The sequence below is a fragment of the Danio rerio genome, chromosome 4, assembly GCF_052040795.2.
Source record: "Danio rerio strain M-AB ecotype USA chromosome 4, GRCz13ab, whole genome shotgun sequence".
NCBI lineage: Eukaryota > Metazoa > Chordata > Actinopteri > Cypriniformes > Danionidae > Danio > Danio rerio.
The window spans coordinates 18994700-19007282 of record NC_141024.2 but is presented as its reverse complement, the minus strand read 5'-3'; the positions used below and the strand labels follow the sequence as shown (position 1 = coordinate 19007282).

At 34.3% G+C, this 12583-nt stretch overlaps 1 protein-coding gene across 4 annotated transcripts in view; it reads right to left on the bottom strand.

Annotated features, from left to right (window-relative positions):
• The window catches only part of ncaph2 (non-SMC condensin II complex, subunit H2), a 35999-nt gene that overhangs the window by 994 nt on the left and 22422 nt on the right, over window positions 1–12583 (bottom strand). For 3 of the 4 annotated variants that reach the window (XM_087247105.1, XM_087247106.1, XM_087247107.1), the window contains 17 exons: window positions 8172–8301; window positions 7980–8081; window positions 7548–7609; window positions 7358–7433; window positions 7219–7284; window positions 6590–6669; window positions 5305–5468; window positions 4985–5109; window positions 4818–4892; window positions 4342–4411; window positions 4137–4238; window positions 4015–4059; window positions 3859–3929; window positions 2597–2693; window positions 2330–2469; window positions 2141–2242; window positions 1906–2055 (listed from right to left, as the gene is read on the bottom strand). In XM_087247105.1, the coding sequence (XP_087103231.1) occupies window positions 1906–2055; window positions 2141–2242; window positions 2330–2469; window positions 2597–2693; window positions 3859–3929; window positions 4015–4059; window positions 4137–4238; window positions 4342–4411; window positions 4818–4892; window positions 4985–5109; window positions 5305–5468; window positions 6590–6669; window positions 7219–7284; window positions 7358–7433; window positions 7548–7609; window positions 7980–8081; window positions 8172–8279 (1635 nt within the window). In that variant the 5' untranslated portion in view covers window positions 8280–8301. Of the gene's footprint in view, window positions 1–1905; window positions 2056–2140; window positions 2243–2329; window positions 2470–2596; window positions 2694–3858; window positions 3930–4014; window positions 4060–4136; window positions 4239–4341; window positions 4412–4817; window positions 4893–4984; window positions 5110–5304; window positions 5469–6589; window positions 6670–7218; window positions 7285–7357; window positions 7434–7547; window positions 7610–7979; window positions 8082–8171; window positions 8302–9161; window positions 9255–12583 lie in introns of those variants that run through there. The other variant, NM_001044991.1, reaches the window with a different exon arrangement.

Genomic DNA, 12583 nt, shown 5'->3' with positions numbered 1-12583 from the left:
AATAAAAATGTAAAAGTAAAAAAATGACCCGGTCAAACAGACAGACAGACAGCCAGACAGACAGACAGCCAGACAGACAGACAGATAGATAAAACTCTGACCCCAAATGTTTGACCAGTGCACATGACTACACAAATCTCATCACATGTTCCACAGAAAGGCCAAAACAACCTAACTGGCGATACATAAGAAAACACACAGGCTGCGTCCGAAAGTACTCAAGTAGGAATTACATTTGAATTTGAATTTACTACACGACTGTTAGAAAAATACATTCTTTAAAGTAGGAAAGGAATTTGAACATACTAAATCTGCCATTATCATGTGACCTACCTGCATCAGTTGTGTCCCTTCACTTCATTCATGAATTCTCTTGAATAGCATCACGGAATAGCAAAGCTTCCATTGGATGCAAACTTCAGAATCTGATCAGGAGTAAAAGGTCATCCGGGTACTTCTCGTATACCATTTTGCGAATAATATAAATTTGGGCATACTATAGATAACATGTACATATAGATATTACCTATATACTATATAACTGCAGGTTAACTATGCTTGTATATTATAACTAACTGTTAAAAGCTATTAGTTAATAATTAATTAGTAAAAGTTATTAGTAACTATTAAAGTTATGGTAACCTTAATTTTCCGAAATTTATACGCACCTTCTGTAAAACTGCTTTGAAACAATAATTATTGTGAAAAGTGCTATACAAATAAACTTATTGAATTGAATAATCAGCTCACATAATGTTATTAACGTACTATATAGTAGGCAAGAATGAGATTTCGGATGCAGCATCAGACTCAAGTTAACAGTATCAGGGGTCCGTTCTTTTGTACGTGGATTACTCAATTAGCTGGACTTGGTTATTTACAATTTGACATGATCCAGGATCGTTTAGTTCATCCAAACTCAAGCCTGCTCAAAAGCAGACTCATTTCATATAAACAGGATTAGATAGGGTCATTTCAAGCAAAGGTAATACTGAAAGTATGTACTGAATGCTGATATTTTCTTACAGCAGTAACCTACAGATTAAATACACTGAGGAAAATAGTCAAATAGTTTTTAAAAAATATAAATAAAACTGTTATGCAATATACACTATTAAATAAAAGTACAAAAACTGACACAGGGTCATTCTCCCCAAGGGGTTCAAAGAGAACATTTATTAATATGGACTTTTTAGATACAAACGCATATTATTTTAAGGTACCGACTACCGACCAAGCTTTAGTACAATTTGTACTAATAATTTTATTATAATGTTTAAAGGAAAGGAATAATATTTTATTCAGTCAGGCACACATTTTGAGATCTTATATGCCAGTAATTTGATGCTTCGCAAAAGTTGCAGACACCTTTACCAATATCAAAATGCTTTCTTCATGCAAAATTTACTTAATTTAAGCAGCCATTTATTAAGAAACTTAAACATGCCGATTATAAAAGAAAACCCGCTCCAAAAGTACAACTAAATAAATTGTTAAATAATCTTGACAGATGAAAGTGTAAAGCCTGCAGCCCACAACAGAGGTAGAAAGCTATTGCATATCATGTGAAACATACCATTTACTACAAATTTGATAGAACTTTGCTCACATGGATAATTGAATATTAATTAGATGATGTCATTGTGCTGCTGTGCCATCAGCCAGTCACTGCATTGCTGATCATAATTTGGAGGATTGATAGATCTGTCCTTCACAACACACGCAGCGAGCTCAGATCAGTTCATCCAGACATTTTAATCTGATTCACTGAACTTGTTTGAAGAACCAAATTAGCCAGAGATCAGTTATCAAGAATAAAAGATCCAGGATCCGTCAAATCATCCTAAATCCTTTAAGTGAAGTATAAAAAAACGGACCCCAGCAGTCATTTCCCTGTGTACTTACCAGCTGAAGAGCTGCCAGCATGTATCTGCAGGCTTCGGTGTTCTCCTTTCCTCTCACGACAAAAGCAAATGATTTTTTCACCCCAACATTAGAGAGCGCGTGGACAATTCTGTCTCCATACTCATGGATGTCAAAAGCTGGACTAATCTCCTGTGCAGGCAAAAATATAACAAATCAGACTCCCTTAATAGAGCTAAAGTGTGCTTATCGTTGCCTCATCGTGCCACATTATTACCTGAGCAGCAAGATGAGGGTTAATGCTGTCCTCCCAGTCCTTGACTCTTCGAGACAGCGCCGTCTCTTGAGCATACTTCTGAGAGTTCACCAGAAACAGATCCTACATAGAGAGGAATCACAGTGAATAAACTTGCACTGTCCAAATCATGACATTTTTCTAGTGTAATTGAGTGGTAAGCTCTCATACCACACTCTTCTTAACCAGATCTTCATAACTCATTCGGCTCATGTGCAAGTCCTGGAAAATCTGCTCCTGGTCATCGAGGTGCTCCGCAGGTTCAAGATCATCAGCTAAGTTATCATGTTCCTCATCTGAATAGTCGTCTCCTTAAGAAAAAGTGTAAAAGCGTTTGGTGCATTGTATAAAACAGATCTAAGGTGTGTTTGAAATAAATAACAGTGAAGGGGAAAAAGAAAAATCTAGGATTTGAATATTTTTGCATGACCATCTCACCATCTGCGTCTGGATGCCGGATCACCTCGACCTGGTCCTCCACATTCTCTGGCTCCAAGTAAGTTTTCTTTAACTCTTCATCAGAGACAAAAACACCCTAAAATAAAAAAATCACTTGAGTCACATGATGTCACAGACAGAAAACTGTTCAAATCTGGGGTTGGATGAGTTGGCAAGATTATATTTTTATTTATTTCATGCAGACAAATATATAAAACAGATTATTACATTATATTATAACATTATTGTTACGAGTAGTGTAGTGTAGGCTTGTGTGTGTGGTGTTTCTTTCCCTCTTTCTCTTTCTCTCTCTCACTTTCATTTGCAGTATTTGCAGGTGCAGTGGATTACGCTGGGTCGGATCATGATTGGCGCTTGGATTGGCGGCGGCTGTATATAAACCTGCAGAGAGCATGGATTTGATGGCTCCCTGCTCTCTCTTGATTCCCCACTTATGCTTGGTAGAGATAAGGCTCAAGTGATCAAATGAGTGTTTGTTGCTTATGTCTCTTTTGTGGCGTTTTGTGAGATGCCGATGTGTTAATTCTAACTTGAGAAAGCCGGTTTTCTGTCTCCCTGTCTGGCTAGGAGCATGGTAGGGAGGTTTGTTTTTTTTCTCATTTTCCTTTCCTCCTGTGTTTGTTAGTAGGGAGGTAAGTTTTCTGTGTTTCATTTTATTATCTAATTTTTAGGGAAGTTTGATCTAATTTAGTTAGCTGGGTTTATTGTAATTTATTTTGGCTAAACCCCTCCTGATGTTATTTTTGCTCCTTATTTCTGTAAATAAATCATATTTTCTTGTTAATTCTCTGTGGTTGCGTTTTTGGTTCATATTTTGGGGAGAGAGAGAGCGGGGCACCAGGGGTTATATTTTTAATCCCTGTTATTTGTTACGTTTTTGTTAAACCTCTTTTTGTTTAAGGATTTTTTATTTAATTTGTAACATTATACAAAAATAACTTTTTGTAGTAATATATTTATAAAAGCCACTTATTTATGTAAATCATCCTAATATGCTGATGCAGTGAAACATTTGATGAAATTATGAAAACAATGACTGATAATTTTTTCAGGTATCTTAGATAAATCAAAAGAACAGCATTTTATTTGTAGTGGATATTTTAAAAAGAGATCAACAACAATAACGCATCATTTCCGTTTATTTTATCATATCTTAGATTAATAAAATATATCTTTCATGAAAAAAAAATGTAATTCTGGTCTCAAGAAAATCCACTTTACAGTCACAAACTTGTACTTACCCTTTTCCTGAGCATCTGCCTTTGTACTTTCAAACGCTGATCCATTTTGCTCACAAATATGTAATTAAGGTCTGCAAATAAGTGAAAACATCATCAATTACCATTTTATCTTGCAGAAAATATTTTTTTATGGCATAATGTTTTTAAAATTCTTACCAGGAAAAGTAGGTCCATTCTTGAGCTTGCGATCTGCAGTCTCAACTGCAAAAGAAAATAAAAGTTTTAAGATTTACAAATGTCTCCCTTTTTAAATAACAGCCTGATTAAAGTCAGCTTACAGGCTTTATTGAACCAGGTCCCAAAGTCCTGCAGTTTTGAAGGCCCCTTTCTTTTCCTCTTCCCAGACTCATCAAGGCCTGCTGGCACTTTATAGCACTTTCCTAGAGAGTCGAGCAAAAAAAAAAAAAGTAATAATAATGTCAAGTCACCATAACGGATCAATTACCTTTCAACATATTGAGAATTATTCAGATAAACACACACCTGCTTTGAGAGGCTTGTCCTCCCCAAATGTAGCGTATGGGTCATGCAACTTCCATGGATCTACTGTTTCCTGGAATATATGTAGTCATTGTCAATTATTTATATTAATCAGGATCTGGATGTGATAATGCAATAAGCAATACAGAATGACTAAACAATATGCATCAAAAACTTATGGGATATTTAACAAACACTACAAAGGAAATTGAAAATTTGGAAGGATAGTTCACCAAAACAAAAAAAAGTCACCATTTACTCAGATTCAAGTGATTTTAAATTACCATTTTTTCCAGAATGTTGGAAAAAACTGCCATTGAAATCCATAGTAAAACAAACACTATGGAAGTCAATAGCTGTATTTTCCAGGAATTTTAAGTATATCTTCATTTCTCATTTTTATTTTTGGTGAACCCTCTTTTTAAGTGTGAAGAAACGTTGCCACAGTTGCTATTTCATCTCAATGCACCAATCTATACCTTAAGCTGCTTGGGTTCCTCTGAGACTGGCTGTACTGCAGGTCTGGGTCTCAACATCCTCCCTTCACTGGGGGCCTGGAACAATTAAAAAGAGGAAACTTTAGAATTACATTCAACAGATCTTTCACTGAATGTCAAAGATTAAACCAATGCAAACTGTTGGGTACCTCGTGCCTTTCCACCCACTCATCAGACTCCACCTCCATCCCATGATCCTCTAGTGGAGGAAGAACCTCTGCCCCACCATCAACTTCTTCATCATATCCACCATTAGCCGCAGCTGCTTCACCTTCTGATCACCGCATGGCAGTTTGACAAAAAAGAAATATGTTTTGAAAATGGTTTCGGTGCACTGTTGTTATAAAAAAAAGACTTATTCTTTGCAAAGCTGCATTTGTTTGACTAAAAATATGGTAAGATCAGTGATGCTGTGGAATATTGCTACAGGTTCAAATATAATGTATTATCAAGATGTCTGTATCCTCACCGATCTGAAGGGGTTCAGGTAAATGAACAGAGAAGTCGCGTTGGACTTCTGCAACACCTTTAAGGAAGTGAGTGTTGGAGCCCAGACGCATCAATCCTGCTTCATCCATGGTGAAAGTATTAATGCGGAAATCCTTACAGCTGCCAAGAAGCTCCCCTTTAAGACTACAAAATAACAGTAAACAAACATTTTGGTGAAATATTTTAGCTTTTTAAGTATGCACATTTAAGAGTGTTCACACTTTTAGGTTAGTTCAATTAAAATGAACTCTGATTGCTCTGTTAGTGTGATCAATTTAAATAAGTTTGAATGCTGGCATATAAATCTTGGTGTGTATAAAACAAGTAGACTGTTTGGAAGATGGCTCTTGGTCTCCAACCAAATTAGCTTAGTGCAAATTGATTAAAGCGAATGCACCACAAAGGCATTTAAATAAAACAAAAACATCTGATATTTCACTCATCGTAGGAGCTATTTTGCCCAATACCAGTGTTGAAAATAAGTCTCCTGACAGCAGATCTTGTTTGTGTAACTCCTTTACACTATTTAAGCTTTTCAAGTGTTCTCAATTTATAAAAAATACCATTACATGTAGAGGTACGTACATGTAATGAGCACGTTCAGTTGAAAAATGATACATTATAATAAACTATTTTCTATATTCTTGATGTTTAGTAAATTAATTGGGAGTGTGAATGCAAGCAAAACAGGAGTAAACATGACCCTGGTAAACGTGACGTCTTATGTTGCATTTGTTTCATTGTGCCAATAGCCAAAAATGCATAGCATGAGTTAAAAAGGTGGATTTTTATTGTATGCCAAGGATCATTCGAATATTAGGTAAAGATGGTGTTGCAATTATATTTTTGGTCAATTTCTCACTGTAAATATATCAAAACTTAATTTGTAATTAGCCATGTGCATTGCTAAGAACTTTAAATGTATTGAAAAGGTGATTTTCTCAATATTAAGATTTTTTTAAACACTGATATTCCAGACAATGAAATAGTTGTATCTCCAACCAAATACTGTCCTATCCTAACAGACTATACATCAGAAGCTTATTTATTCTGCTTTCATGTGATCTCAAATTGACACTTATCACTGTTTTTTCTGTCCAGCGTCACACATTCATTATTCTCCTTTTTGGTCTGGACTAAAGAACCCTGACAACTAATCTACAGGTGTGAACCCAATGGAAGATTCTTTACATTCTCCTATTTGCTGTTTTACAGTGTAAATGTATGCATCATTTTCATTTGTCTCTACATGACAGTGACTTTACCTTAGAAGGGGGTATTTTTGCTTCTCGTGTGATTCAGCAGGAATGAGAGATTCAGGAGGAAGACGGATAATTCTCACTGGCTAAAAACAAATGAGTGAAAAAGAATTAGTACCACAAAAACAAATATATCAAAACTTTCCTGAATTCTTATAAAAGGTTTTCGCAAAACAACCATTTGCTGTGCAGAGAATACTAAACAATTGCTGGTATTGCTTTATATCAAGAGCATATAATCACTAGTAAAAAGAATACTATGTCCAGTCAAAATTCACTCATACTAGGCAGACTTGGTTTGATTATAACAAACTCGGTTTTGATTGTTTGTTAGTGCAGTTTATTTGAATAAATGTGAATATTGCCATCTGAACTTTGAGGTTTGCAACAACATTATATTGTTTAATTCTTTTACAAAATAGAAATTATAAAAACATTTTCAGTCTGAATCCTAAAGGACAGCATACATCCTAAACCAACCAAGACTACAAAAAAAAAATTCACATATTACATTTTCTTTATCTTTTTCCCCCAAAACAAATCAACCAAATAAACCAAACTACAAGCATGAACAGATTCAGACAAAGCTTCTGGACACAAACACAGGTTCTAGAAAGCAATATAACCATGCTTACCTCTGTTGGATCTTTCATTGTAATATTGTGAGTGTTGACATTCTCATCCTGCTCAATCTCATCAAACTGCACAAAAACACACAATTACTCACAATATAACCACATATTTAAAGTTATCAAATGTTGATCATTTACACACCTCACAACCATCGCCTTCGCTTCCCGAAGGAGCTTGTTCTTGGTTTCCATCTGATGAAGAACCTTGTTTATCACGTCTGTTAGGAAAAAACAAGCAACATTACACATAAAGAATAAACAGAAACTGGAGGTCAATTATTATTATTATTATTATTATTATTATTATTATCTTTTTTTTTTCAATCACCTACTTTTTGTTTTTATTAGAGATGTAGTCCAATGTTTGGAACACCAGAGTGTGAAGGAGCTCCACCTAAATGTTCACAGCAAATTTCACCATTAATCTTGGGACAGATTTATTTAAGTTTTACAAACAATTTTAAAATCACATTTGATTATGAAACACATTGACTGCATACATAAACAAAAACACTTAAAATTGCAATACTGTATTTTGTGTTATTTTATTATTTATTTTATTGAACCTACAGAAAAATAAATAAATTAAATAAAAATAAATGAATTACACGTGTTAACATGTTGCATTTGTTTAGAAATGTGATTCTGAAACATATTGAGGATTAAAATGTGCAAAATGAAATGGTTCCCTGTTAATAACATGATCACAATTGGAAAATGTGAAATTCTAGTACATTTCTCTTTTGATTGATCAAACATTGTACCTTTCTGCCATAGATGCATGTTGATCCTTGAATCAAAAGTGCAGCCTCTGCAAAGTTCATCATGGTCTTTCCACCATCAAATGAAATAGTCATCTGGTCCAGCTGTCAACAACAAAAACAACAGCAATAATATGAAAATCTGCACATTCAAAACATTAAGGTAATTCTCAATCAGACTGTATGTTTTCTCACCTCCTCGAGATATTCTCCAAGCTGGCTGGCCAAGTCTATGTCCCAGTTCTTGGTGAGGTCCCGCAAGGGTTGCAGTAAATGGGCATATCTTGTCTCCACAGAGTCCATGACCAAGTACTTTCAAAATACGCTGAAATACACATTTTTTACCAGACATTTTCAATTAAAGTATATAAAACTTAATCATAAGTGACTAACATCTAACAAAATGTGTGATTTTAGACTGCTGTAATAATACAAGTTTTATTATAGTAAAAATGTAATAACCATGGTACTTTTGGAATTTGGCTTATCATTTGTATAACCATAATTTTGCTGCAAGTACCATGGTTTAATTATGATTAGAAAAAAGCATTGTGGATTTACAATAATCAAATTTTAATTACAACTGTATGTATTTGCTTTATAAGTAGTAAAGTATGATTAAAAGCATGGTTTGCCAAAAAAATGAACAAGTATTCATGTATACAAACCTTGATGATTTTCTTTCTTTTGCTGAACACAAATGAAGATTTTGAACGCTGAAACCCTGTAACCATTGACTTCCAGAGTAGGAAACACAAATACTGTAAAAGTCAATTGACGTTTAATAGTTGTTAATATTTACAGGTTTCCAGCTTTCTTTAAAACGTCTTCTTTTGTGTTTAACAGAAGAAAGAAACTCAACGAGTTTGGAACACGTGAAGAGAGAGCAAATAATGACATATTTTAAATCTGTTTACATCGAAAGAACCCATGTCGATTTACTGAATCACAGTAAGTGTAACGTTAAACACTAACGTTAAATGCTAACTGTCTTATAAACACATGCGCACGCATAATAAAGCGATCTGTATTATGTGAACATAAAAATACGCATTTCAAGATAACAATTCAGAATCTGTGTTAAACTATAAGCTATACTGAATTCCAGTATTTTACACATTAGTAAGAGTGAAATGTAACATAACTGAAGATCCAGCAAGGCGATAATAATATCAATATGCTCACCTTTAACAAGCGGACAAGCAATGGCTCTTGGCTAGAAATGATCTTCTGTGTGCGTACTTCGAAAAATATAGAGTTTATACTATAAAATTAGGCAAAGTATCAAAATCTAAATTTAAGGGAAATACCGCGGGTACGTCATTTTTGTTTTTGCCGCGTGCGTGACGTCAGACAAGACTTCTGCAAAACTGCCGCCCCCTATTGATTTGGAGGTGTATCGTCTGTGTCCACTATAACTTACAGGCCATTTTTAACTAATGATAAAAAACGTATTATATATTACGTTTATCTTACATCAAAGACATTTTTTGTACAACTATGAGCAGACAATTTAATGAAAGTGTAGCTTAAATATGTATAAAAAAGTCTTATTGGCTAGTGTAAGTATCTGCAGTGACCAGAAGAGGTAGCTATAACACAGCCAGATATAATTCGTTTTGTTTGTTATAAGATTAACTCCAGAGAAAATGAACAATTATAGTAAATCAATTTGATTGCATAGAACCTCTTTATAAAAGAATAGAAGCTTTTTTTTCAAACCAAATCAGTACTTTAGACCACATCAACCATTTCCTGTTGATTAACTATTACATTTTTATATAGGTTTGAGTTATTTATTTATTACTTTTTCATTCATTTTTTTTTAGCTTAGTCCCTTTATTAATCTGGGGTCGCCACAGCGGAATGAACCGCCAACTTATCCAGCAAGTTTTTACACAGGGGATGCCCTTCCAGCCGCAACCCATCTCTGGGAAACATATACACCCATTCGCACTCAGGCACTACGAACAATTTAGCCTACCCAATTCACCTGTACCGCAAGTTTTAGGACTTGATGGGGAAACTGAAGCACCCGGAGGGAATCCACGCAAACGCCAGGAGAACATGCAAACTCCACACAGAAATGTCAACTGACCCAGTTGAGGCTCGAACCAGCGACCTTCTTGCTGTGAGGCGACAGCTCTACCTAATGCACCACTGCATCGCCTTATTTATGACTTCATTTATATTATTTATTTTTATTCAATTTCAATAATATAATTAAATAATTATAATATCAATAGTAATAGTGGTATAATATTAATTAATTTTTAATAAAATCCTTTAATTTTAAGTTGAAAAACTGCATCTACATACATATACAGTCTATAATTAAATAATACACATACATACATACATACATACATACAGGTTAAGTCAGAATTAATAACGCCCCTGTTTATTTTTTCCCCCCATTTCTATTTAATGGATATAAAAAAAATTCCAACACATTTCTGAACATAACAGTTTTAATAACTCATTTCTAATGACTGATTTCTTTTATCTTTGTCATGATGACAGTAAATAATATTTGACTAGATTTTTCTCAAGGCACTTCTATACAGCTTAAAGTGACATTTAAAGGCTTAACTAGGTTAATTAGGTTAACTAGGCAGGTTAGGGTAATAAGGCAAGTTATTGTATAACGATGGTTTGTTCTGTAGTCTATCGGGAAAAACCTAGCTTAAAGAGGCTAATAATTTTGACCTTAAAATGGTTTTTAATTTGTTTGTCTTTGAGGTAGTTTGAAAGAATTGGCCCCAATACATGAGCTCATTTGTCTTATTTTGACTGCTATGCCATCATAAATTGTAAAAATAAGGCTTCCAATGAGTCCAAACAATTATTATAATCCAAAATGCAGCTATGCAAGAAAACATACACTATGACTAAAGTAAATTTTTACTAAGTAGCCCAGCTTGAATCTTGGACCTTATTCTTGAAAGAAAAACAAAATACCAATAAAAAGGCATGAAGGACCAAATGTGACCCATGTTAAAGTTCATTTTTATACTAATTAGGCCATATTTGTTACCCATGAATGTACAAACTGTACTTTTTTTTACAAAAGAGAAAAGAGACTTTAATTTTTTTATTATTCAGAAGGCCAAATACTGACTGAGGAAAGTTGAATGTGCTGGCCAGTTTGTTGTTTGCCTAATAAATGACAATAGGCCACAGTTTTGATTTTTGTTTCTTTAAACCTGTAACTTTAACTCCTTTTTTCTAATAATTCTGTACACGATGCAATACATTTGTTTTTACAAATAAGCATTTTTTTCATATTTTTTATTCTAAATATTTAGCAAATGTTTTTGGTACCTTAAAAAGAGTGGTTATGATGACTACCTGACAAGCTAATCCAACTAAAAATGGTGCTTAAAATGTGACAAAAAATGCTGTATTTTGACCTTATAATTAAACAGAACATAAGGCAAATAACTGCAAAAAGAAAGAAAAAAGAACCACCCTTTTAACCAGGCTGGGTACAGGCTTAAATAATGAAGTGACTGATAAAAAAAAAACACAAGAAATAAGAAGTGATAAGCAAACTACTTAAAAAAGGCAAATGTTTTGTTGACATGTTGACCACTGTCAATTGAAAAAAAGGATACACACATACACACTTGTACATTTATTTGCATCCTACACTATAAATACATAAATTAATAGATATAAAATAATAATAACAACAACAACAACAATAATAATATTAATAGTAATAAGGCGTCACGGTGGCTCAGTGGTTAGCACTGTCGCCTCACAGCAAGAAGTTCGCTGGTTCTTGTCCCGGCTGGATCAGTTGTCATTTATGTGGAGTTTGCATGTTCTCCCCCTGTTTGCGTGGGTTGCTCCAGTTTGCCCCACAGTCCAAAGACATACGCTATAGGTGAATTGGATTATCTAAATTAGCCTAAATTGCAACTAGAAGGGCATCCGCTGTGTAAAACATGTGCTGGATAAGTTGGTGGTTCATTCCGCTGTAGCGACCCCTGATGATTAAAGGGACTATGCTGAAGGAAAATGAATGAATGAATGAATGAATTAATTAATTAATTAATAAATAACAATAACAACTTACTTTCCTGTGGCTTAGTCCCTGATTTACACAGCCTGAATCTAGTGAGAGTGGTCTGGATGCAGACCTGGTGCAGTGCAATCTGAGCTGCATCTAAATCTCACTGAGTGATGCAATCTCTGCCTGCATGATAAAGGCTGTATCCAGGTACTATTGAATCTAGTGACAGTTAATCAGGGATATATGCTTTTTTATTATCTTTATTACACTCACATTCACACTCTCATGCACTATTATTATTACTATTGTTATTGTTGTAATATTTATAGAAAATTAAACAACCAACACATATTTCAAGTTGGAGGCAAGACACGCCACCTCTGATCCACTGAATGTACTTAGATCTGTCCCTTCTTCCTCTTCAATAGGATTTTTCTGCATGCTAAATATATAAAAGGTGGAGCTCTCCATTAATGCTGGCCATGGCTTTTCTGAGGCAAATTGAAATAATGCCATCGAGGATCTGTCTTGGAATAACTCTTAAGAATCTTAAATACAGATGACCTTAAATAGAGATGAGAAGTTA